Source organism: Malaclemys terrapin, chromosome 16, assembly GCF_027887155.1.
Source record: "Malaclemys terrapin pileata isolate rMalTer1 chromosome 16, rMalTer1.hap1, whole genome shotgun sequence".
NCBI lineage: Eukaryota > Metazoa > Chordata > Testudines > Emydidae > Malaclemys > Malaclemys terrapin.
In genome coordinates, this window is record NC_071520.1 from 14,274,707 (window position 1) to 14,301,776 (window position 27,070).

At 50.6% G+C, this 27,070-nt stretch overlaps 2 protein-coding genes and 1 gene segment (V, D, J or C); all 3 read left to right on the forward strand.

Moving 5' to 3' along the window:
- LOC128824541 (immunoglobulin lambda variable 5-39-like) overlaps positions 1-27,070 on the forward strand; it is a 159,733-nt gene that overhangs the window by 25,952 nt on the left and 106,711 nt on the right.
- Positions 657-7,330, forward strand: LOC128824792 (immunoglobulin lambda-1 light chain-like). Its single transcript, XM_054006706.1, has 4 exons — positions 657-773; positions 890-1,243; positions 6,607-6,876; positions 7,248-7,330. The coding sequence occupies exons 1-4, from the start codon at positions 728-730 to the stop codon at positions 7,328-7,330; spliced, it is 753 nt and encodes a 250-aa protein (XP_053862681.1). The 5' UTR covers positions 657-727.
- The window catches only part of LOC128824543 (immunoglobulin lambda-1 light chain-like), a 140,950-nt gene continuing 123,785 nt past the window's right edge, over positions 9,906-27,070 (forward strand). Inside the window, exons 1-2 of the mRNA XM_054006140.1 lie at positions 9,906-9,969; positions 10,119-10,413. Of these exons, the coding sequence (XP_053862115.1) occupies positions 9,924-9,969; positions 10,119-10,413 (341 nt within the window). The 5' untranslated portion in view covers positions 9,906-9,923. The remainder of the gene's footprint in view (positions 9,970-10,118; positions 10,414-27,070) is intronic.

The window sequence follows — 27,070 nt, forward strand, 5'->3', positions numbered from 1 at the left end:
TCCATTTTCTGCCCAATAAAAACTGCTCATGAATAAACATAAACTCGTGTAGCCCAGCTGGGCGTCCTGGAGATGATGGAAATAAATCATCCCAGTGAGCAAAGAGCAGCTACTAATAATGTCCATTACCAGACACAAAACCCAGACCCTCTAGTGTGGACCCTTAGATGGGAGAATGGAACTTTGCAGCATCCCCCCATTTCCTCCTTAGCTCTGCCCTAGTTGTCTCCAGAAATGGCTAATCCTGGGCAAAGTGTATTTATTGCCCTCGCCTCCTTCTCAGAAACTGCTGAGTTGGTTTCTGATCAGTGTGAGTGATCAATGAACCCTCAGGCAAAGCAGGGAAATGACAGGCCAACAGGGGAAGGATTGGGAAAGTTACAAATAACTGAAAATGAGGGATTAGAATGGAAACTGTCGCACAGTCTGAACTCCAGCAGCCTCCACTGTGAGCTTTCAAATGAAACCTTGATACTGGCAGACGGTCATTGCTGGAGTGGAGCTGAGCTAGTGACCTTATAGAGCAGGAGCTCCTCCCTAAAGGATGGTCTCTCCTCCCACGTGCCCAGCCTCTGTGATCATAGGACCCAATCACATAAGAACAAACTAGAATAAAGGTGGAGCTTAGATGCTTCTACCCCAGAAGGGTCAATATAGGGGGCAGAGACTCTCAGGCCTTCTCAGTGGATCTGGCTATTTTCTCCCAAGGACCTGAAATCTCCTCACCATGCTCTGGGCTCCCCTCATCGTCCTACTAGGAACGTGGTGCACAGGTGAGAACAGGGGAAGTGGGTTAAATAAGTTGCTGCTGAAGCCAAGACACACCCAGATTCAGTAGCGGCTGGGGACAGACAGGGAGGGGTTGATAAATTTCCACCATATTTTCCAGGTTCCAGCTCGCAGACTGTGGTGACTCAGCCGCCCTCAGTGTCAGTGTCCCCAGGAAACACCGTGAAACTCTCCTGCACCATGAGCACTGGGACCAGCATCGGTGACTACTATGTGTACTGGTACCAGCAGAAACCTGGGAATTCTCCACGATACCTGCTGTATTACTATTCGGATTCCAGCAAGGGCCAGGGCTCTGGGGTCCCTGCTCGCTTCTCTGGTTCCAAAGACACGTCCAGTAACGCCGGCTATCTGACCATCTCCGGGGTCCTGGCAGAGGATGAGGCTGATTATTACTGTGCGGTGCGGAAGAGTGGCAGTGCTGTTCTACACAGTGACACAGACAGATGGGGAAGTGAGACAAAAACACCCTTCCCTCCTCTCCCCGGCCTGGGCCCTGTGTGCACAGTTCACCAGTTGCACAGTTTTGTCTCTGGCTGTGACAAATCACACAGCAGTTTGTGACCAGGAAATTCAGTCCATACAGCTATTTCCGGCTCCCTCATCATTCTCCTTTTGCAGGATGGGGACTATCACCTTCTTCTCCCTAAGAGTCAGCATCCCCTCTGCTATCAGAGTGGGGAGCGAGAGACAACACTCCTATCACAGCCGTAAGTGTCAGCACAATTTAATTCCTTCTCAGATCTTCCCCAAGGACTCCACAAAGACAATGGAGTCAGACCCTGAGATTTCTGATGCAGAAACATATCAGAGGCAGAGGGGTGGATAGGTATAGAGGGGAATGGGGCATGAGGCACCACAGATAAGGAAACCAAGAGCTAAACAGGGTGGCATGACTGGCTGAGAGGGGTTGGCAAGGGAGATTTCTGAGCTGAGTTTTGGTCAGTGTGAACTTGACACCAGATGAGCCATTAAAGGGCGGGATACCGGCGAGACCATGCCAGATGCGAGAATGAGCAGCAGGAGACAGGGCCGGTGTGACATTACACCCCATATTCTTTATGGAAATATGCTTATCATATGGATATGGCATAAATGAGATATATTTTAAGGAAGATGGGTCTTTTAAGATATCATTGGAAAGATTACAATTGACTTAATGGGATTATCCAATTTCTGTATCTAAAGTTAGGAATATTGACTATGTAACAATTACAGCTGTGTGTGTATTTGGGAGACATCCATCAGACAACAGGCCATTAGCCTTGATGGACCATTACAAAGAAAGAATAAGACTTTGAAGATAATACAAGGAGGAGTCCTTATTTCATCAGATGCATGGAGTGAAAAAAACTAGCCAGGTATAATTATACAGCACATGAAAAGATGGGAGTTGCCTTACCAAGTGGGGGCAAGGGGGTCAGTGCTAACGAGGCCAATTCAATTAGGGTGGATTCCCAACAGGGGTGAATAGCAACAGAGGGGAAATTACTGTGGAACTGGAATTAATTTGCAAACTTGTCACCATCAAATTAGGCCTGAATAAAGACTGGGAGTGGCTGGGTTACTACAAAAAATAATTTTCCCTCTGTTGATACTCACCCCTTCTTGTCAACTGTTGGGAATTGGTCATATCCACCATGATTGAATTGGCCTCGTTAGAACTACAAAAAGTAATTTATCTGAGAGGCAACCTGGGACCTACCTGTGACACTACTAGGTCAGGTGGTCCTGTCACCTGCCACTAAACACCATCTTGGATTTCTAGTAATTTTCCACGAAAAGGAGAGGGAGGTCAAGACTGGGAAACTAAAGATTCCTGCCTTGTGTAAATCTTATTTAAGGCTGAGGAGTAAGGCAAACAAGACTCATCTCCATTGCCTTCCTGCCCAAGAAGAAAGACTGCTGAAAGTACCTGAAGAGACAAAGGAACTGAGCGGTAGGACAGGCTAGGGCTGAGTCCAGACTAAGAAAGGAATCTAGTCTGTCAAGAGAACTAACTGGAACTCTAAGCTATAGAGAGTCTGCAACTTGCCTAAACAACACTTACGGTGAGAAATTATTTCTTGAAATCTGTCTCTTTAAGATCTTAAGCTTAGTATGCGTGTTTTTTTTTATTTGCTTAGTAATCTGCCTTGTTCTGTTTGCTATCCCTTATAATCACTTAAAATCTGCCTTTTATAGTTAATAAACTTGTTTTTGTTTATTATTAAACCCAGTTTGTGCAATTATTAACTGGGGGACCAAGAAGCTGTGCATATTTCTCCTCACATTGAAGGAGAGGGAGAATTTTTATGAGCTTGCGCTGTGCAGATCTTTCTATACAGCTCAAGACAATATTACTTTGGGTTTACTCCCCAAAGGGGGTGTGCACACGAGTGCTGGGTGAATTCTCTCACACAGAGCTGACTTCATGGAATCATAGACTATTAGGGTTGGAAGAGACCTCAGGAGGTCATCTAGTCCAATCCTCTGCTCAAAGCAGGACCAACACCAACTAAATCATCCCAGCCAAGGCTTTGTCAAGCCAGGCCTTAAAAACCTCTAAGGATGGAGATTCCACTACCTCCCTAGGTAACCCATTCCAGTGCTTCACCACCCTCCTAGTGAAATAATGTTTCCTAAGATCCAACCTAGACCTCCCCCACTGCAACTTGAGACCATTGCTTCTTGTTCTGTCATCTGCCATCACTGAGAACAGCCTAGCTCCATCCTCTTTGGAACCCCCTTTCAGGTAGTTGAAGGCTGCTATCAAATCCCCCCTCACCTCTTCTGCAGACTAAATAAACCCAGTTCCCTCAGCCTCTCCTTGTAAGTCATGTTCCCCAGCCCCCTGATCATTTTTGTTGCCCTGCGCTGGACTCTCTCCAATTTTTCCACATCCCTTCTGTAGTGGGGGGCCCAAAACTGGATGTAATTCTCCAGGTATGGCCTCACAAATGTCGAATAGAGGGGAATAATCACTTCCCTTTATCTGCTGGCAATGCTCCTACTAATACAGCCCAATATGCCGTTAACCTTCTTGGCAACAAGGGCGCACTGCTGATTCATATCTAGCTTCTTGTCAACTGTAATCCCCAGGTCCTTTTCTGCAGAACTGCTGCTTAGCCAGTCGGTCCCCAGCCTGTAGCAGTGCATGGGATTCTTTCTTCCTAAGAGCAGGACTCTGCCCTTGTCCTTGTCGAACCTCATCAGATTTCTTTTGGCCCAATCCTCCAATTTGTCTAGGTCACTCTGGAACCTATCCCTACCCTCCAGCGTATCGACCTCACCCCCATACCTTAGTGTAATCTGTGAACTTGCTGAGGGTGCAATTAATCCCATCATCCAGATCATTAATAAAAAAATTGAACAAAACCAGTACTAGGATCGACCCCTGAGGCATTCTGCTTGATACTGGCTGCCAACTAGACATGGAGCCATTGATCACTACCCATAGAGCCCATCTGTGTCTGCAGTTGGGTGTGGCCTTACCTGTGTGTGTGTGTGTGTGTGTGTGTGTGTGTGTGTGTGTGTGTGCTATAGATGGCTTGAGAGCCTAGCACAGCAAAAACAGGGTGTGAAAGCCCAGGCAGCTGGAAAGGGCGGGCTCAGTGAGATCCCAGCACCTTGGGTGGCATCCCAGATAGGGGGGGGTCCAACCTGTCACAGCTAGAGTGGAGAAATGTACCAGCACAGAGGTGATAATGACCCCATGTGAGCAGACGGAGATACTGAAGGATAAGGTTCAGAGAGAGAAAAGGAGAGAGGACTGTGGGACTCCCACAGAGAAGGGGACCGGGGAAGGAGAAGGAGCTGACAAAAGAGATGCTGACAGAGCAGCCAGGGAGGTAGGGGAAATCCAGCCCAATTTCTCAGCACCCCAGGTGTCCGAGAGCCCATCATTCCGGGCACCGCTCTCTGCACTGGTTTCCCATTGAACAGGGGCCAAATTTAACCTTTAACTTCCCATCTTCATTGCCCTTCATCAGAGTCACCATCTCTTGCAGTTTTATAGCGAGTCCAGTGCTAAATAGGGGGTTTGCTGAAAGCCCCAGATTCTGGAGTCCAGTGATTCCATGAGCACCTCAGCTTTCAGTGACTAGGTAAGGAAATTTCTAGCCCTCGGGATTTCTGAGAAGATATTGAAAACATGACCCTAGCATGCCCGAAAGCCTCAAACATTCAAGCACACAGCTCCCCACTGCTTCCAGCCTGCCCTGTCCCCAGCAGTCCCCACCTTATTTCTAACTCCCCTTCCAGCTTGGCATCCCTATGGGCTGTCTGAGGTGCCCAGGGCCAGCTGCAGCGTTTGGAGGTCAGCAGGAACGGCTGGGCTAATGCAAAGGTTACTAAGAAGCAGAGCAACTTCTCGTGACTTTAAAAATTCTGCCAGGATCTAAATCTGGGCTGGGGAATAGGAACCAAGGTCCCAAGCTGGCCTGGGGAGCAGGAATTAGAATAGGAAATGTTGGTAAAACTGTCAGCTGGGGCAAGAGATCACTTCTGCAAGTGTAGCGCTGGCCATTAGAGGGAGCTCTTCAGCTAGAACATGCCTAACCGGAGACACTGGTCATTGTTTGTAATGAATCATTTGGCCGCATGCTGCCGGGGAGGGATACTATGGGGGGCTACAACAATAATAACAGTGATGCTTTTTTCCTGCTACCTCCCAGGTTCCCCCCCTTTTCCTTCTTTCCTTGTGGGCGGAGAGGGGCAGGTGAAACGGGTGGGAACTGGAGGAGAGCAGGTGCGTCAGACATCACCATACGAGGAGCCCATAGGACATACACACTCTCTGCGTGTTATTCCTCAGTCTCTCAGGAATGTGTCTCAAGGGGACGCTTTCTTGGTAGTTAGTTCTCTGACGACATTTGCTCCCTACTGATACAGACTAAGCAGGTGCCTGTCCAAGAACCAGCACTGAGCAGAAACCTGTCCAAATTGAACACACACAAACTATCCCCTGAACTACCCCCCTTCCCCTCTGTGGCTCCCACTCTGCCCTAAGATCTGATGGTGCGAGCCCCTCTCAGCGTGCAGGACAATCTCTTCCAGGCTGAGCCATTTGCTTTCCCACCTCCCAATCTGCTCTGCATATACATCGCCAGCAACCACACACCTCATCCACTTTTCCATTCCCAAAGCTTTACAAAAGGAGATTCCGATCAGAAACTGAGCAAAGCTTTGAACCTGCAATGGATGGTCCCCAGAAATATAACCCTTCCCCAGAGCAGTGCCAACACTGATACGATATGTCTAACCACAATGTTTAATGATCCTTTTATGCTTTTGAGGTGCATGCTCAGTATGCCTCAGCAGGGCAGCCTGGGCTCAACAATACCTGCTCTACATCATTAAATATTCGAGTTTATACACAAAGGGGCTGATTCTCCTTTCAGTTACTTCACTTTTACAACAAGGTAAAGTTCAGTGGAGTTACCTGGGATTTACACCAGTGTAGGGCAGGGAAGACTTGGTCCCAGAATCTTTCCCCTGGCCTGTGTCTTGCCCCTCTCATACGGGTGAATGAGGAGGCTTTAGTAGCTAGCAAGCAAGGAGCAGATTTGCATGAAGGGGCCGTTCTCCAGCGCTGGGGGTTTAAGAGAGAATCAGAAGCTTCCAGCCACAGACCCGTTTGCCTCAGGAAGCCGAGCTCGTCTGGATTCCCACCATGGCCTGGGCACCTCTGCTCCTTACGCTGCTCACTTACGTCTCAGGTGATACATGATGTTTGCTTTTCCCCCTGGCTGCCTGCAAACTAGGGATAACTATGTTAACTAGGGATAAAGTCAATGCTGGGTAATTTTATTCATGCATTTTCTCCTCCTGTCTCAGGTTCTCTCGCCCAGTACGTGCTGACTCAGCCGCCTTCAGTGTCTGTGTCTCCAGGACAAAATGCTCAACTGACCTGCTCAGGGAACAACATTGGTAGCAAGTATGTGCACTGGTACCAACAGAAACCTGGCAGCGCCCCCCTACTTATTATATATGAGAATAGCAACAGACCCTCCGGAATCCCGGATCGATTCTCCGGTGTCAACTCCGGTAACACGGCCACGTTAGCCATCACTGGAGTCCAGGCGCAGGACGAGGCTGATTATTACTGTAAGGTGTGGGACAGCAGCAGTGATCAAAATCACGGTGACACAGACAGACGGGGAAGTGAGACATAAACCTACTGTTGTCAAAGAAAACATGTCCCATGACCTGACGAGAGCTTCTTCTGTGGAGGAGACGGTGTGTGAAGGGAGTGTTACGTGCAGTGTTGGTGTAGCTTTATCAGTCCCCGGGTATTAGTGAAACAAAGTGGGTGAAGTAATATCTCTTATATTCCCTCACCCACCTTGGACAATGTTTGTAAGTTGCGTTATTAGGCTGGTTCTCGCTGTGTGTGACAGTGTGCTGTTTGTAAGTGTTATTGTTATCAATGTCACAGTGTAACTGCACCTGTAGCTCCCCTCCGTGGTCTGCTCCAGGGATGCCCAGGAAGGTCTCAGGCCTCCAGCCGTCACCTGTCACCGAGCAGCCGAGCAGGGACACATGTCCTGCTCCCTTTTGACGGGGGGGAGGGGAAGGTGTTAAGGGTGCACTGCCCCCTGCCATACACAGTGATATCCCCAGCAAACCAGGCCTAACAGCCAGGTTTTTACTCACGAAAGCTTATGCCCAAATAAATCTGTTAGTCTTTAAGGTGCCACCAGACTCCTTGTTGTTTTTGTAGATACAGACTAACACGGCTACCCCCTGATACTAGCCAGCGCCTGTGCCCTGCTATCTCTCCGGGAGCTATGACAGGTGACATTTACCAGTAGCCCAAACAGCTCTTTCTAATCACTCATATTGATTCAAAGCACAAAACCATCACAGAGAAAACATATAATAATAAGCAGATTTAAACGCACACTACACATACCCGGAACCCCCCGTCAGTGCAGGGATAGTCAATAGCTGGACTGTGGGCCAAATCTGGAGTGCCTGCTGCTTTTGAACGGACTCTGAAATCTTTCTATTTACTTACTATTATAATTATTGTTATTTTTTATCATGCTCTCTGGAGTCTGGACCTTGAATATACCTTGACTAAGAAATTTGGACCTTGACAAAAAAATTGACTACCCCCGCATGAGTGTTATGGGACCCTAGGAGGATAAAGTCTTTCCAACGTTAGGTGAAGGTTGGGGTTCCCCTAAGACCCAAGGTCTTGGCCATTTGTTGAATGAAAAAGAGCCTGTGTCAGTTCAAGCTCATCCTTTGATAACAAAAGCCCATTCTTTGCTTCCTGCTGTGCGGAAAACCTAGCCTGACCCCGTAGATGCAAACCACCCCGGCGGTGGTGGGTGCTCTGGAGTTGTTTGCAGTGCTAGGGGTAAGCATCCCCCAGAGCTTTTAGTCTGTGGTAACCCTCCCCCTGGAGCAGACCACAATTGGACAGACACTATCCATGCCTTTGACACAGTGGTCCCCGAAGACACTGCCTGGGGTTATAATATAGGTCCAAATTAACTTTTGGCTGGGAAGGGGAGACGTGGTAGTAGGGACTGTGCCTTTAAGGGGTGAGTTTGGCAGGCAGAGTCTGGTCAGGGCTGTGGGAAGCTCTTGGTGTGATGCGCAGCCTGTTGGAACCAGACAGGGACTAGAGCAGAGCGTGTGCAGCACCTTGAGCCCTGGGTGACCCCTGAATAGGGTGATCAGATGTCCCAATTTTATAGGGACAGTCCCGATTTTTGGGTCTTTTTCTTATATAGGCTCCTATTACCCCCCACCCCGTCCCAATTTTTAACACTTGCTGTCTGGTCACCCTATCCCTGAACACGTGCTGGTTAGGGTAAGAGCTCACTGCAGACGTAACTCTACCCAGTAGGGGGGCTCATTGTCTATAATGTGCCAAAGCCGAGAGAATGGCCAGTGCCCATTGTAATGCACCTGTAGCTACAAGCTGCTGCAAACAGATGTATGGGTGGCATCCTGGGCTCTGTTATACTCTAGGCACTCGCACAGTTATTCCATCCAGATTACCCCAAACAACAGCAACAGTCGTTATTAGCATCATCTCTTTCGGGGTCTCTGATTCCTCTCAATTCCTGAGTTTCTTACAATGTAGAGGGAAGGAAGGTTGTGAACAGGAGGAAAGGAAGTGCTGTCAGACACCGATCATGTCCAGGCCCGTGGGAAACACGTACATACAATAACCTCTGCACCAGGTATTCCCATGAGCTGAGCTCTGGGAAGTACCTCTTGGGAGCACACTTCCTGGTAGTTCTGTGAGGATGTTTTCCCACCTGCTGCTATTTGTCTTACACTTGGATTGTGAGCTCTTTGGGACACAGCCCGTCTCTTTGGTCTGGGTTCGTACAGCGCCTAGCACAATGGGGTCCTGGGCTGTGGCTGGGGCGCTCAGGCCAACCGTGATCCAAACAATAAATAATAATGCTAGATGCTAACCAGGTGTCTTCTTCCCTTGTCCAAACTGAATCCCATGAGAGTTTCCCCCTGAAATACAGCTCTTCCCTGCCCCTGCTGCTCTGCTGGGCTGGGGTCTGATGGGGCCGTCCCCTTTCAGTTAACACCCAGAGTACTGGCTCCTCCCCTACAGTCCTCTGCCATTGGCCCAGGGATTCCTACCGGAAACATGGCTGACGGCATTGAAAGTTGCACTAGCTGATCACTAGGAATAGACCCGTTCCCCCTAGGTCAGCACCCATGTGGGGTACATTTCTAACCATAATGTAGATACTGGTCCTTTGATGCCTATCGGGGCAGACTCAGGGAGATGAAATGGAATCAGTGGGATGTCCTGGGCTCTGGGATTTTTGTTTCTTTGTTTTCTCCTTGTAAATGGAAAAGTAGCCATGTTGTACTTCATTAAATATGGGCATTTACATGGAGGGACCTGATTCTTCCCTGAGCTGTGCCAGTTTCTCTCCATTATCTTCAGTGACTTTAACAAGTGTCAGTGGGAGAAAAATCAGGCCTGAATCTCCAGTCCCTGTGTCCCTCTCATATGGGTGAGGGAGGTGCCAGCAGTAGCCAGTGAGCAGGGGGTAGATTTGCATGAAGGGGCCGTTCTCCAGCTCTGGGGGTTTAAGAGAGAATCGGAGGGTCCCAGCCACAGACCCGTTTGCCTCAGGAAGCCGAGCTCATCTGGATCCACCATGGCCTGGGCCCCTCTGCTCCTCACGCTGCTCACTTACTGCTCAGGTGCTGCGCGGGGGAGGGTTTTATACAGGGTCTTAACTGAAAGGGGGCTGCATGTTTATAGTCATGTCTTTCACTCGTGCCACTAACTACCTGCAAATGTCATATTTCAACAATTAACACTTATTGATCCTCTTCCCGTGTTTCCTCAGGTTCTCTCGCCCAGTACGTGCTGACTCAGCCGCCTTCAGTGTCTGTGTCTCCAGGGCAAAATGCAAAACTCACCTGCTCAGGGAACAACATTGGTAGCAAGAGTGTGCACTGGTACCAACAGAAACCTGGCAGCGCCCCCGTACTCGTTATATATGATGATAGCAGCAGACCCTCTGGAATCCCTGATCGATTCTCTGGTGACAACTCCGGTAACACGGCCACGTTAACCATCACTGGAGTCCAGGCACAGGACGAGGCTGATTATTACTGTCAGGTGTGGGACAGCAGCAGTGCTCAGCCTCACGGTGACACAGACAGACGGGGAAGTGAGACACAAACCTACCACAGGGGAACATCAGACTGTGTTTTCTTTGTTCTTGCATTTTTCCCTCTCACCATTGTGGGGCTCATTCACAGGAGTGGGGTGGAAGTTTCATTTTTAAACAGGCCAGGATCTTCCCAGCCAATTTTGGATCAACACATGACACCTCGCTGTCCCTGTGGACACCGCTCCCTGGTCACAGTGCAGGAGCCACATTCCCAGCTGGTGGAAATCTGCCTCCTCTGTTGACTTCAGTGCCACTGCACTGAGCTACACCCACTGAGGATCTGGCTCCGGGAGTTCATTGCATCCCCCTGGGACGAGGGAGGATTCAGAGGCCAACAGTCTCCCCAGAAAGGGATCAGCAAAGCCCTTCCTGGCTGCTGGTTCTGTGTTATTGCTCCGATCTCTCCCCTGTTGTGAATGACAGAGCCTCTCACCTGGCAGCACACACTGGATGATGAGCCCCCACCTCAGCTTCCTAAATTTGATACCCCCCATCTCTCCCCCTTTCAAGCTCATTCTCATCTCAGTGCCCAGAGTCCTTCTGTGTTTCTTTTTTTTAACCTCAGAAATGTCCATTTCCTCCAAGCCCCAGCCTGGCACAACCCCCTGTTCCATAAGAGCGAGAGAAATCCCCTCAGTCTCCTTCTGTGCAACAGCCGGGTAGGTTTGTGGTCACCTGAAGCACCCCCTAGACTCTCTCACTCCCCACACGTGTCACTCAGCTGCCTGGTCACTGCCCCCACATGCGGGGCCGGCTCTAGGCACCAGCAAACCAAGCACGCACTTGGGGCGGCACAACTGCAGAGGCAGCATGGCGGCATTCCAGGGGCAGCTCTCTGAGGTTTTCTTTTTTTTTCTTGGGGGCGGCAAAAAAACTAGAGCCGGCCCTGCCCACGTGTACAGGGAAGGGTCGATCCCACGGTTGCGCACAGATGCAGATCAGCCATTCCGGAGTGGCCGTGCTCCTGTTTGGATAAAGGAGCCATTCCCATGTGCTGAGAATTTAAGAGCGATTGCTGGTTTCCAGCCAGAGACCCATTTGTGTCTGGAAGCGGAGCTCATCTGGATTCCCCACCATGGCCTGGGCCCCTCTGCTCCTCGCGCTGCTCACGTACTGCTCAGGTGATACAAGTGGCTGTTTTTCCCCCCCTCTGTTTCTTAATAAAAAGGAACTTTGCATATCTGCTGCATTATCCCATTGGTTACCTGGGATGCCCCCAATCTGTGTTATCTTGGAGTTAAATTCTATCCATGTGTTTTCTCCTCCTGTTTCAGGTTCTCTGGCCCAGTACGTGCTGACTCAGCCGCCGGCAGTGTCTGTGTCTCTAGGGCAAAATGCTCAACTCACCTGCTCAGGGAACAACATTGGTAGCAAGGATGTGCAGTGGTACCAACAGAAACCTGGCAGTGCCCCACTATGTGTTATATATGGTAGTGGCAGCAGACCCTCTGGAATCCCGGATCGATTCTCTGGGGCCAACCCCGGTAACACGGCCACGTTAACCATCACTGGAGTCCAGGCGCAGGACGAGGCTGATTATTACTGTCAGCTGTGGGACAGCAGTGCTCAGAATCACAGTGGCACAGTCAGATGGGGAAATGAGACACATCCTCTTGTTGTTCAAGGGAACGTGTCGCTCTGTTTCCATGCAGGGAGGGTTCCACTCAGAGGAGAACGTGCACGTGGGGCTGGGTGGGCGAAGGAGGATGTTTTCAATCAGCCCAGAAGCCGTTCCAGCCAGCTGTGGAGCATGAGTCACTCCCTCACCGTTCCCATGGGGATCTCACTGCACTGGGCTTTTGTTCGTAGATGATAAGGCCAGAAGGAACCACTGTGGCCATCTAGCCTGTGGCCTCCCGTATAGCACGGGCCAGAGGACTTCCCTGAACTAATTCCTGTTGGCACTAGAGCAGATCATTTAGAAAAAGGCCATGCTTTGCTTATTGCCAGATCCGCTGGCACAGCAGTGGTGGGAGCAGAAGGCTGAACCTTTGGCTGGCTAGGTCAGGGTCTCACCACAAAACCAAGGAGCTGCTGCTTGTGGTGGAGGAAGAGAAGAAGGGAGGGGGGAAGTTGAACCAACGTGAACTCATCATCAGGTTTGTTCAACACCGAAAAGAATAAATTGTGCCCCTCCCTGCTGCCCGGCTCCTTGCTATTGTTGCACATAATCTCCTGCTGTGAAATCTCCAGTGGATGGTGCAGGGTCTGAGTTGGGCCCATGACAAGGCTGGAATCTGTATCCCAACCCGGCACTTTCGGGAACAGAAAACTCACCTTCCCCTGGGAGAAACCCAGCTATTCCCTCCCAGTGGATAAAACTTCCCCGAGGAAGCAGGACAGTGGAATGAGCTCCCCACCCCACCCCACCCAAGATCAGAACCGTCTGTGCCTTTTTCCTTCCTCCGCCAGAGTTTTCCACCACAGCATTGCAGCGTTGCCCAGTGGCTTCTGGGAAGGGAAGCACCATCCCCTGCGAAGGCCACGGGAAGTGGCCCTGCAAGCACCAGTACAACCCAGCTTCTCCCTCCAAACCACTGGCCTGTTGCTATGAGAACAGAAGCACAGGGCCCGGCAGCAGGAGCAGAAATGGCTGAGAGTCACTGGGAGATTTATTCCTTGTGGAATTCTGTGCCAACCCCTTCCACCAGCAATGAATCCACAGTGGTTTAAAGCTGAAGTGGGTGGCTGTATGCAAATTAGATCACTACATACTTTGCATTAAAGCCTCACATGGAGCTGTCCACCCCTTGGCAGCTCTGCTGTTCGGAGTTACTTCTGCCCACGCCGTTGTTCACCCAGGAACTGACATAACGGGCGGTTCTACTGAACTGGGGAGAACAGCCACCGAACCCACCCAGACCCTTCGGAAGGATGAGTGGTCTGAGTATTATGGGATGGAGCTGGCTCTTCCCTCTCAAGGCCAATAGTGGAACAAGTTAACCCATTAGACATGACTACTTGATGATTTGGTTTTGGTCTTCCCCAGCGCTGCCAATGCACTGCGGGGATTTCAGTGGCTGATGGGGCAGGTCCATTCCCTATGCCAGGAACAAAGGGTCCTAGGGATTCCCTGGGAGCAGCCCATCAGAGTGTGAGTGTCTTATTCTTCTTCTACGATAAATAATCATCAACATACTTAGCTCTGATATCGAGCTTTTCGCCCTTGGCTCTCGGAGCAGGGCTGCCCTGCCATGGCCCAGCTCTGCTAAGTACCCAAACTCCTAATGAATAAGCGAAATCCTTGGCAGCCTCCTCTGCAGCCGGGAGACATGGTCGCTCTTAGTCACGATGTTCCCAAGTACAAAGCCACACGCATCCAGCAAGATGCTCCCTGAGATGGGGGTTATCGCTTTTGCCCTGTTTTCCCCTTAGCTCTTCTCTGACTTTGGAGTGTTTTGCTCATGGGCCAGGTGTATTTACTTCACTCTCCCCCTTTGAAAAACCTACTGAGTTGTGTTTGCTCCAGCTGAGAATGAACAATGGACCTGCACGCAAGGCTGGGAAATAGAAGGACGAACGGGGAAGGATTTGAATAGTTACCAACAATGGAGAACAAAGGGTTAAAATGAAACCCTTCCTGTAGTCCAGTGGTTCCCAAACTTGTTCCGCCACTTGTGCAGGGAAAGCCCCTGGCGGGCCGGGCCGGTTTGTTTACCTGCCACGTCTGCAGGTTTGGCCGATCGCGGCTCCCAGTGGCCGCGGTTCACTGCTCCAGGCCAATGGGAGCTGCTGAAAGAGGCGGCCAGTACGTCCCTCGGCCTGCGCTGCTTCCAGCAGCTCCCATTGGCCTGGAGCAGCAAACCATGGCCACTGGGAGCCGTGATCGGCCGAACCTGCGAACGCAGCAGGTAAACAAACTGGCCGGGCCCGCCAGGGGTTTTCCCTGCACAAGCGGCGGAACAAGTTTTGGAACCACTGCTGTAGCCTAACCCTGAGGACTCGCTGCTGAGAAGGAGAGTCTAGCAGCGAGGTCACTGTGGGCGTAGCACTGAGCTGGTGAGTGACCTCCCACACTGGAGCTCATCACCAAGGGATGGTCTCCCCTCCTCCCACATGACCACCTCCCTGTGATCGTAGGAACCAATCAAATGAGAGCAAATTAGCATAAAGGCAAAACCTGGATGCTCCTCAGCCACGAGGATGAATATAAGGGGCAGGTGCTGTGGGGGATTCTCAGTGACTCTGGATGTTTTTTCCCCAAGGGCCTGAAATCTCCTCACCATGCTCTGGGCTCCCCTCATCATCCTGCTGGGGACGTGGTGCACAGGTGAGAACAACGGGAGTGGATTAAATACACATTGAAGTGCTGCTGAAGCCAATGTGCAAACTGTGTCACTAGTGTCCAGGGACGGTCAGGGAGGGTTTGACAGGTTTTTACCATATTTTCCTGGTTCCAGCTCACAGCTTCTGCTGACTCAGCCGCCCTCAGTGTCAGTGTCCCCAGGAAACACCGTGAAACTCTCCTGCACCATGAGCAGTGGGACCAGCATCAGTGGCTACACTGTGTCCTGGTACCAACAGAAACCTGGGAATTCTCCACAATACCTGCTGTATTACTATACGGATTCCAACAAGGGCCAGGGCTCTGGGGTCCCTGCTCGCTTCTCTGGGTCCAAAGACACGGCCAGTAACGCCGGCTATCTGACCATTGCCGGAGCCCTCACAGAGGATGATGCTGATTATTACTGTGTTGTGTGGAGTGGGAGTGCTCCTCACAGTGAGACAGACAGATGGGGAAGTGAGACAAAAACTTCCCATCCCTCCTCTCCTGCAGCCTGGGCTCTGTGGGGAACTGAACAACTTGCAGAGTTTAGTCTTCCCCTGTAACACATCACACTAACAGCTGCTCTTTGCAGTGAATTTTGGTTCCTCACACCCTGAAAGTGGCCTCAGCGACGCTTTAAGTCAAAGACTCTCTAGGCCCAGGCCGAGGGTCCCAGGCTCCTGAGTACAATGAGGCGATCAGGATCTCATCTTTCTTTAAAACAAAACCTGTAACACTCACCATTGTGAAGAAAAACTTGGAAATGTGATTTGAATGTAACCAGTGCCTGCCTGAATGTGCAGAGAGCCTGAAATTAGAGCAACAGGACATGCAAACAGCCTTATTCGTGTCAACTGTGCAACCTGCTTCTCAGGGGGCTCCCATCAGCAACAACCAGCAGGGTTTGAGTGGACCTTTACTGATGCTGTCCCATCATAACACAGCTGGAGTGGGGCCATCAGTCAAGGCCACAAGGAGTCCTCAGCCTGCCTGGATGAGTGCTGATGCCTCTCCCTGCTGGGACGGAGCCCTGGTGACAGAGGAAATGGTTCCAGAGAGTGGGGAAGCCCCTGCTGCACCAAATGGAGTCATGGCTGTGCTCGCTCTTGTGCGGATGACCTCTGGTCCCAACAAGCCAAGAAGCAGAAGGGCCGTGGCCTGAGGGCAAGGCCAGGACACAGGGGGGCTGTGCTAGGCAGGCGTGTAGGGCCTCTGAATGTCTTCATCTGGCTCTTACAGACACAGCTCTCTATGGCCCTTGCTCTTCCCCTCCTCACACTGTCACTGCTGTGGTTTGCCGGACACCTCTGCTCTTCACCTGCTCAGTCTCTCTCTCTTTGGGGGAGGGGGAAGCAGAGCTCTTCCTTGGTGAATCCTTGCTCTGGGTGAACAGCCGCTGGTCTCCCCCTTCCCTCTCCTCCTGCAGGACAGGGACTGTCTCTGGGTCACCATCCCCTCAGCGTGGGCAGTGGGAGGAGAGCCCCAGTTAGAGCTGCCTGTGACATCCCTAGTCAGGGCTCCAGAGATCTCGCTGGGGCCTGCAGCAAAGAGGGGGCTGCAAGATCCTGACAGTCTGGATACAAACCAGCCCGTGGGTGGGTGATGGAGCGCGGTGAATCAGGATGTAAAGGAATGACAGTCTTGATGGAGCACCCCCAGGAATCCGGAGTGCAGGGCGAGGGAGAGGGGCCACCCACCTCCCCCCGCCCCCAATTCCAGCAGGTTCCACAACAGCTGCAATTCCTCCTTCATAGTCCAACCTGCTGGGGATTGGGATAAATCCTCCAACAACCCCACGGGATACCAACATGTTGAAATGTGCAGTGAGGGGACAGAGTCCTCAAAAGGGAGGAAAACTCCTCAAGGCAATTGAAGTTGTCTAATAAAATGAGTGATCTCCCACCAGTGATCACAGTGACCAGCCACCAGCTGCTGCGGTAGAGTCGCCTCTGGGCTCAGGGGCTTTTCATACCCTAACGGCTCTTAGATGTATGGTACATATGAGCTCCCCTAGGGGCCTTCAGCTCTGGGGGACGAGCTTCTCATGTAGCCCCATCTGCCCTCCCTGCTCCATGATCTCTAGGGCAGGGGCTCTCCTCCCAGGACATGATGAAATCCCCAAACCCTGAGGGCAGAGGGGGAGAAGCACTGGGGCTGCCTATGCCTACTTCCTCCCTCCCACCAGTCACTCTGTGCTCTGCCCCAGGGACCCACGTGTAAAGGTGGTGATCAGCTGGGCCCTGGCCACCTGCAGGCCCAACGACTCACAGTGACCAGCGGGCTCCTCACCATCTTCAAATGGTGCTGCCCTGACTCAAAGAGCAGGTGAAAAGGAAGCAGCTGGAAGCACCATCTTATCCCTCGACCAGCCCCCCAGCACCCCACTTCTCCCTGCTCAGCTGAGCCACCTCCCCCAGCCAGCAACCCCCAAACCATGGCCCCACTCAGCAGCACTCACTCCAGGCAGCATCTCACCAGTGATCACCCAGAATCTAGCCATGTTTCTGGTTATGACCCAAAGCCTGGTGGTATGTGACTGAAAGGGATTGTGGTTTGGGGCCATGACAACAAATCTCAGCTGGTTTTGTTGCCCCAGGTGCAGACAGTCATGGAGTCTCTGGTCCATGAAGTAAGTGGCAGAGCAGGTTGTGCAGACTGGTAGCTCCTCAGTTTCAGGATTCTCCCTATTGTCCCCTGGCAAACAGAAAACAAAAGAATCCTTCCCTATCTCCGTTAAAATGGGGATTCATACAGACAAGCTCTCCCCGTGTTACTGTCGTCCCAAAGGGGGTGATGGTCATAGGTATTGGCAGCCAATCAGCAGGGAACAGATTTGCATGAAGGGGCCGTTCTCCAGCCCTGGAGGGTTAAGAGAGAATTGGAGGGTCCCAGCCAGAGACCCGTTTGCCTCAGGAAGCCGAGCTCGTCTGGATCCACCATGGCCTGGGCCCCTCTGCTCCTCACGCTGCTCACTTACTGCTCAGGTGATAAATGCTGTTTGCTTTACCCCCTGGCTGACTGCAGATCATGTTAACTGGGGATAAAGTCAATGCTGAGTCATTTTATCCATTCATTTTCTCCTCCTGTTGCAGGTTCTCTGGCCCAGTACGTGCTGACTCAGCCGCCTTCAGTGTCTGTATCTCCAGGGCAAAATGCTCAATTCACCTGCTCAGGGAACAACATTGGTAGCAAGAATGTGCAATGGTTCCAACAGAAACCCGTCAGTGCCCCACTACTCGTTATATATGCTAGTAGCAGCAGACCCTCCGGAATCCCCGATCGATTCTCCGGTGCCAAATCCAGTAACACGGCCACGTTAACCATCACTGGAGTCCAGGCGCAGGACGCGGCTGATTATTACTGTCAGGTGTGGGACAGCAACGCTGCTCACAGTGACACAGCCAGATGGGGAAGTGAGACACAAACCTGCCACAGGGGAACATTAGACAAAAACATGTCCTGTGTCCTTACAAGGGCTTACTTTTGTGGAGGAGATGGTGTGTGAAGGGAAGATGTTTTCTCTCAGTCACAATATTTCCAGCTCCAGTGACTGGTCACCTACTCACTGTCCTCACTGGGCATTTCACTGTACAGCAAGTTCTCATTGAGGGCTAGAGGAGTGGGAGTGATTTGTAACCTGTGGGAATTCACTTACGGCTTCTTAAGCACTTAAAGCAATAAACTGTGCATCTCCCTCTATTGCTCCAGACAAGCTCGGGTTCTCTGTCTCAAAGCTACACTTCCAAGAATTAAAATACCCTCCCTCCCCTCTGAGCGTCCGCCCAGAACCAATATAGTCTCTAATGGGGAAACTTGAGCACGGAAGCAGGCCAATGAAATGCTGCCCCCGCACTCCACCCCCAAGCCCCAAACCCTTTGGTGCCTTTGGCCTCTCACTCAGGAATGGTCAGAACCTCTCAATCTGCCCTGGCTGTAAAAGCTGGGTCAGCTCCAGAATTGCTGAGCTGGTTCAATGACAGCAGGGCATTTGCAGAAGATACTAGAGGTCTCAGGGCAAGGTGGGGGGATCTCTGCACTGATCCCCAGCTCTTTGTGTCCCACCCCGTGTTTAATGCAAGTAAATAAAGTGTTGGGGATGAGCCATGGTTCTGTCAGCCAGTGTCGGGATAGTCGCCGTCACCCCCTGCTCACTGTTTGTGCTGCTCATAGCAAACCCTTCCCCTCCCAGGCTTGAGTTATGTGGGGCTGTAGGTGGTCACTCATTTTAAAATCCAGGAACTTTAAAAAATAAACAGAGGTTAAATATTCCCAACCGGAGAGTCATATCCGTGTTTGATTTCCCAGCTGGTTCAATCTGGGTGCTGGGGAAGGGATCTGAGAGCCTCCCCCCTCCCACAGTGGCCAGTCTGCCATGGGACCCTGCCTGTGAGATCGGCTTCATTGTGAAGAACTCTTGCAAACACCTGAATTCAGTTGGGAACTGAACTGAACGTCATGGGTCAGGAACAGGGGAAGGATTGGGAAAGTTACAAATAATTGAAAAAAAGGGTTAGAATGGAACCTGTCGCACAGTCTGAACTCCAGCAGCCTCCACTGTGAGCGTTGAAATGATCCTGGCAGACGGTCATTGCTGGAGTGGAGCTGAGCTAGTGACCTTATAGAGCAGGAGCTCCTCCCCAAGGGATGGTCTCTCCTCCCACGTGCCCAGCTCTCTGTGATCATAGGACCCAATCAGATAAGAACAAACTAGAATAAAGGTGGAGCTTAGATGCTGCTTCCCCCAGTAGGATCAATATAAGGGGCAGAGACTGTCAGGCCTTCTCAGTGGATCTGGCTGTTTTCTCCTAAAGGCCCGAAATCTCCTCATCATGCTCTGGGCTCCCCTCATCGTCCTACTGGGGACGTGGTGCACAGGTGAGAACAGGGGGCAATGGGTTAAATAAGTTGTTGCTGAAGCCGATGCACAACCAGATTCACTAGTGGCTGGGGACTGATAGGGAGGTGTTGATAGATTTCCACCATATTTTCCAGGTTCCAGCTCGCAGACTGTGGTGACTCAGCCGCCTTCAGTGTCAGTGTCCCCAGGAAACACCGTGAAACTCTCCTGCACCCTGAGCAGTGGGACCAGCATCGGTGACCACGTTGTGTCCTGGTACCAACAGAAACCTGGGAATTCTCCACGTTACCTGCTGTATTACTATACGGATTCCAGCAAGGGCCAGGGCTCTGGGGTCCCTGCTCGCTTCTCTGGTTCTAAAGACACGTCCAGTAATGCCGGCTATCTGACCATCTCCGGGGCCCTGGCAGAGGATGAGGCTGATTATTACTGTGCTGTGAGGAAGAGTGGCACTGCTGTTCCACACAGTGACACAGACACATGGGGAAGTGAGACAAAAACATCCTTCCCTCCTCTCCCCCGGCCTGGGCCCTGTGTGCAAACTTCACCAGTTTCACAGTTTTGTCTCTGGGTGTGACAAATCACACAGCAGTTTGTGACCAGGAAATTCAGTCCATACAGCTATTTCCCGCTCCCTCCTCATTGTCCTTCTGCAGGATGGGGACTATCACCTTCTTCTCCCTAAGAGTCAGCATCCCCTCTGCTATCAGAGTGGGGAGCGAGAGACAACACTCCTATCACAGCCGTAAGTGTCAGCACAATTTAATTCCTTCTCAGATCTTCCCCAAGGACTCCACAAAGACAATGGAGTCAGGCCCTGAGATTTCTGATGCAGAAACACATCAGAGGCAGAGGAGTGGATGGATATAGAGGGGAATGGGGCATGAGGCACCAGACATAAGGAAACCAAGAGCTATTCAGGCGGCATCACTGGCTGAGAGGGTTGGCAGGGCAGATTTGTGAGCTCAGTTTTGGGCACTGTGAGCTTGACACCAGATGAGCCATTAAAGGGCGGGATACCAGAGAAACCATGCCAGATGGGAGAATGAGCAGCAGGAGACAGGGCCGGTGTGACTTTACACCCTATATTCTTTATGGAAATATGCTTATCATATGGACATGGCATAACTGAGATATATTTTATGCCAGATGGGTCTTGTAAAGTATCACCCAAAAGATTACATTTGACTGACTGTGATTATCCAATTTCTATGCATGTATAATTTCTGTGTCTAAAGTTAGGAATATCGACTATGTAACAATTATAGCTGTGTGTGTATTTGGGAGACACACACCAGAGAACAGGCCATTAGCCTTGATGGACCATTAGGAAAAAGGAATAAGACTTTGAAGATAGTCTTTTCACTCCTTCCTGAGAGGCGTCCTGCCACCTATCTGTGACACTACTAGGTCAGGTGGTCCTGTCACCTGGTACTAAACATCATCTTGGACTTCAAGTAATTTTCCACTAAAAGAAGGGTGGGAGTTCAAGACTGGCAAACTAAAGATTCCTGCCTTGTGTAAATCTTATTTAAGGCTGGGGAGTAAGGCAAACAAGACTCGTCTCCATTGCCTTCCTGCCCAAGAAGAAAGACTGCTGAAAGTACCTAAAGAGACAAAGGAACTGAGTGGTAGGACAGGCTAGGGCTGAGTCCAGACTAAGACAGGAGTCTAGTCTGGAAAGAGAAATAACTGGAACTCTAAGCTATAGAAACTCTGCAACTTGTCTAACAACACATAGGGTGAGAAAATATTTCTTGAAACCAGTCTCTTTAAGATTTTAAGCTTAGTATACGTGTTTTGTTTTATTTTCTTAGTAATCTGCCTTGTTTTCTTTGCTATTCCTTATAATCACTTAAAATCTACATAAGAACATAAGAACGGCTGTACTGGGTAAGACCAAAGGTCCATCTAGCCCAGTATCCTGTCTACCGACAGTGGCCAATGCCAGGTGCCCCAGGGGGAGTGAACCTAACAGGTAATGATCAAGTGATCTCTCTCCTGCCAGCCATCTCCACCCTCTGACAAACAGAGTCTAGGGACATCATTCCTTACCCATCCTGGCTAATAGCCATTAATGGACTTAACCTCCATGAATTTATCCGGTTCTCTTTTAAACGCCGTTATAGTCCTAGCCTTCACAACCTCCTCAGGTAAGGAGTTCCACCAATTGACTGTGCGTTGTGTGAAGAAGAACTTCCTTTTATTTGTTTTAAACATGCTGCCTATTAATTTCATTTGGTGACCCCAGTTCTTGTATTATGGGAATAAGTAAATAACTTTTCCTTATCCACTTTCTCCACATCACTCATAATTTTATATACCTCTATCATATCCCCCCTTAGTCTCCTCTTTTCCAAGCTGAAAAGTTCTAGCCTCTTTAATCTCTCCTCATATGGGACCCTTTCCAAACCCCTAATCATTTTAGTTGTCCTTCTCTGAACCTTTTCTAGTGCCAGTATCTACCAGTATCTGCCTTTTATAGTTAATAAACTTGTTTTTTTTAATTCTTAAACCCATTTTGTGCAATTATTATCGGGGGGGGGGCAAGAAGCTGTGCATATCTCTCCTCACACTGAGGGAGAGGGAGAATTTTTATGTGCTAGATCCTTCTATACAGCACAAGACAATATTATTTTGTGTTTACTCCCTAAAGGGGGTGTGCACATGAGTGCTGGGTGAATCCTCTCACACCGACCTGACTTCAGTCTGTATCTGCAGCTGGGTGTGGCCTTTACTCTGTGTGTGTGTGTGGGCGTGAGGGCTTGAGAGCCTAGCACAGCACAAACAGGGTGTGAAAACCCAGGCTGCTGGAAAGGGTGGGCTCAGTGAGACCCCAGCACCTCAGGTGGCATCCTGGATGGGGGGGGGGGTCCAACCTGTCACAGCCAGAGTGGAGAAATGTATCAGCACAGAGGTGAGACTGACCCCATGTGATGGAGATACTGAAGGATAAGGCTCAGAGAGAGAAAAGGAGAGGACAAGGAGGGAGCCCTGTGGGACTCCCACAGAGAAGGGGACCGGGGAAGGAGGTGGTGCTGACAAAAGAGATACTGACAGAGCAGCCAGGGAGGTAGGGGAAATCCAGCCCAATTTCTCAGCACCCCAGGTGTCCGAGAGCCCATCATTCCGGGCACCGCTCTCTGCACTGGTTTCCCATTGAACAGGGGCCAAATTTAACCTTTAAGTTCCCAGCTTCACTGCCCTTCATCAAAGTCCCCATCTCTTGCGGTTTTATAGCGAGTCCAGCGCTAATTAGGGGTTTTGCTGGAAGCCCCAGATTCTGGAGTCCGGTGATTCCATGAGCACATTGGCTTTCAGTGACTAGGTAAGGAAGTTTCCAGCCCTCGGGATTGCAGAGAAGATATTGAAATAGTGACCCTAGCATGCCCGAAAGGCTCAAACACTCAAAGGCACATAGTATGGTGCCCCCGTGGGCATATTTATTCATTTCATTATTTCCAGCAGCCTGACTCAGAATTTCAGAACGCTAGGAGCTGGCTGTTTGCTTCATGGCACTGGCCCAACTCAACTGCGGAGGCTGCCAGAAGCCTGCATGCAGTACTAGCAGCCATGGGGAGCGAAGGGTTAAAAGACGCATGGAGCTGAGCAGTGCTCCATGACCCTGGGGCTACAACTCCCCATTTGGCCTATGTGAGTCAGCTCCACTCTGCTTCCAGCCTGCCCTGTCCCCAGCAGTCCCCACCTTAGTTCTAACTCCCCTCCCAGCTTGGCATCCCTATGGACTGTGTGAACTGCCCAGGGCCGGCTGCAGCGTTTGGGGGCAGCAGGAACGGCTGGGTTAATGCAACGGTTACTAAGAAGCAGAGCAACATCTCGTGACTTTAAAAATTCGGCCAGGAGGCAAATGTGGGCTGGGGAATAGGAACCAAGGTCCCGAGCTGGCCTGGGGAGCTGGAATTAGAATAGGAAATGTTGGTAAAACTGTCAGCTAGGGCAAGAGATCACTTCTGCAAGTGTAGCGCTGGCCATTAGAGGGAGCTCTTCAGCTAGAAGGTGCCTAACAGGAGACATTGGCCATTGTTTGTAATGAATCATTTGGCCACATGCTGCTGGGGAGGGATACTATGGGGGGCTACAACAATCATAACAGTGATGCTCTTTTCCTGCTACCTCCCAGGTTCCCCCTTTTCCCTCCTTTCCTTGTGGGCAGAGAGGGGCAGGTGAAGCGGGTGGGAAGTGGAGGAGAGCAGGTGCCATCAGACATAACCATACGAGGAGCCCATAGGACATACACACTCTCCACGTGTCATTCCTCAGTCTCCCAGGAATGTGTCTCAGGGGGACACTTTCTGGTAATTCTCTGATGACATTTACTCCCTCCTGATACAGACTAAGCAGGTCCCTGTGCTAGAAACAGCACTGAACAGAAACCTGTCCAAATTGAACACACACAAACTATCCCCTGAACTACCCCCCTTTCCCTCCGTGGCTCCAACTCTGCCCTACTGGTGCAGCCCCTCTCCGTGTGCAGGATGATCTCTTGCAGACTGAGCCGTTTGCTTTCCCAACTCCCATTCTGCTCTGCATATACATCGCCAGACACCAGACACCTCAGCCACTTTTCTATTCCCAAAGCTTTACAAGAGGAGATTCCGACCAGAAACTGAGCAAAGCTTTGAAACTGCAATGGATGGTCCCCAGAAATATAACCCTTCCCCAGGGCAGTGCCAACACTGATACGATATGTCTAACCACAATGTTTAATGATCCTTTTATGCTTTTGAGGTGCATGCTCAGTATGCCTCAGCAGGGCAGCCTGGGGTCAGCAGTACCTGCTCTACATCATTAAATATTCGAGTTTATACACAAAGGGGCTGATTCTCCTTTCAGTTACTTCACTTTTACAACAAGGTAAAGTTCAGTGGAGTTACCTGGGATTTACACCAGTGTAGGGCAGGGAAGACTTGGTCCCAGAATCTTTCCCCTGGCCTGTGTCTTGCCCCTCTCATAGGGGTGAATGAGGAGGCTTTAGTAGCTAGCAAGCAAGGAGCAGATTTGCATGAAGAGGCCGTTCTCCAGCCCTGGGGGTTTAAGAGAGAATCGGAGGGTCCCAGCCAGAGACCCGTTTGCCTCAGGAAGCCGAGCTCGTCTGGATTCCCACCATGGCTTGGGCCCCTCTGCTCCTCACGCTGCTCACCTACTGCTCAGGTGATACATGATGTTTGCTTTTCCCCCTGGCTGCCTGCAGATCATGTTAACTGGGGCTATAGTCAATGCTGGGTCATTTTATTCATGCATTTTCTCCTCCTGTTGCAGGTTCTCTTGCCCAGTACGTGCTGACTCAGCCGCCTTCAGTGTCTGTATCTCCAGGGCAAAATGCTCAACTCACCTGCTCAGGGAACAACATTGGTAGCAAGAATGTGCAGTGGTTCCAACAGAAACCCGTCAGTGCCCCACTACTCGTTATATATGCTAGTAGCAGCAGACCCTCTGGAATCCCCGATCGATTCTCCGGTGCCAAATCCGGTAACACGGCCACGTTAACCATCACTGGAGTCCAGGTGCAGGACGCGGCTGATTATTACTGTCAGGTGTGGGACAGCAACGCTGCTCACAGTGACACAGCCAGATGGGGAAGTGAGACACAAACCTCTTGTTATCAACAAAAACATGTCCTGTGTCCTTACAAGGGCTTACTTTTGTGGAGGAGATGGTGTGTGAAGGGAAGATGTTTTCTCTCAGTCACAATATTTCCAGCTCCAGTGACTGGTCACCTACTCACTGTCCTCACTGGGGATTTCACTGTACAACAAGTTCTCATTGAGGGCTAGAGGAGTGGGAGTGATTTGTAACCAGTGGGAATTCACTTACGGCTTCTTAAGCACTTAAAGCAATAAACTGTGCATCTCCCTCCATTGCTCCAGACAAGCTTGGGTTCTCTGTGTCAAACCTACACTTCCAAGAATTAAAATACCCTCCCTCCCCTCTGAGCGTCCGCCCAGAACCAATATAGTCTCTAATGGGGAAACTTGAGCACGGAAGCAAGGCAATGAAATGCTGCCCCCGCACTCCACCCCCCAGCGCCAAACCCTTTGGTGCTTTTGGCCTCTCACTCAGGAATGGTCAGAACCTCTCAATCTGCCCTGGCTGTAAAAGCTGGGTCAGCTCCAGAATTGCTGAGCTGGTTCAATGACAGCAGGGCGTTTGCAGAAGATACTAGAGGTCTCAGGGCAAGGTGGGGGGATCTCTGCACTGATCCCCAGCTCTTTGTGTCCCACCCCGTGTTTAATGCAAGTAAATAAAGTGTTGGGGATGAGCCATGGTTCTGTCAGCCAGTGTCGGGTTAGTCGCCGTCACCCCCTGCTCACTGTTTGTGCTGCTCATAGCAGACCCTTCCCCTCCCAGGCTTGAGTTACGTGGGGCTGTGGGTGGTCACTCATTTTAAAATCCAGGAACTTTAAAAAATAAACAGAGGTTAAATATTCCCAACTGGAGAGTCATGTCCGTGTTTGATTTCCCAGCTGGTTCAATCTGGGTGCTGGGGAAGGGATCTGAGAGCCTCCCCTCCCCTCCCACAGTGGCCAGTCTGCCATGGGACCCTGCCTGTGAGATCGGCTTCATTGTGAAGAACTCTTGCAAACACCTGAATTCAGTTGGGAACTGAACTGAACTTCATGGGTCAGGAACAGAAGATTCCAGAAGGCAGGGACTCAGAGTAGTATTGGACAGAGCTGGCTCCTCCCTTCCCCACAAACACAGACACAAGATAGCCTTTGCTAATGAACATTTGAGGGTGTGTATTGGCCTGTCTTGGTGTTGCTGAGACTCCGTGTCGGTTTGTGTCGTTGGTGATGTTTCTAGCACTTTCCCAACTGCCAAGAGCAAGGAGCCAGGAGAATTCCTGAGGAGAAGCCTCCTCAGACTGTGATGTGTCTCATTGGTCTTTAGTAATAACAATGACAATAACACTGAGTTCTTCAGTGGGATTTTCATTCCTAGCTCTCAGCACAAGGGGCGGCAGAGTCACCGCCCAGTTCTCTGAATTCCATTTTCTGCCCAATAAAAACTGCTCATGAATAAACAGAAGCTCGTGTAGCCCAGCTGGGCGGCCTGGAGATGATGGAAATAAATCATCCCAGTGAGCAAAGAGCAGCTACTAAGGACGTAGATTCCTGAACACAAAACCCAGATCCTCTAGTGTGATCTCTTAGATGGGAGAATGGAACTTTGCAGCATCCCCCCATTTCCTCTTTAGCTCTGCCCTAGTTGTCTCCGGAAATGGTTAATCCTGGGCAAAGTTTATTTATTGCCCTCTCCTCCTTCTCAGAAACTGCTGAGTTGGTTTCTGATCAGTGTGAGTGATCAATGAACCCTCAGGCAAAGCAGGGAAATGACAGGCCGACAGGGGGAGGATTGGGAAAGTTACAAATAACTGAAAATGAGGGGTTAGAATGGAGACTGTCGCACAGTCTGAACTCCAGCAGCCTTCACTGTGAGCGTTCAAATGAAACCTTGATCCTGGCAGACGGTCAT

Excerpts from the sequence above, each read along its gene's own strand:
- LOC128824792 (XM_054006706.1), top strand. The coding sequence starts at position 728 with ATGCTCTGGGCTCCCCTCATCGTCCTACTAGGAACGTGGTGCACAG. Across the intron at positions 774-889 it reads ACTAGGAACGTGGTGCACAG|GTTCCAGCTCGCAGACTGTG; the intron begins GTGAGAACAGGG and ends CATATTTTCCAG. Across the intron at positions 6,877-7,247 it reads GGACGAGGCTGATTATTACT|GGATGCCCAGGAAGGTCTCA; the intron begins GTAAGGTGTGGG and ends GGTCTGCTCCAG.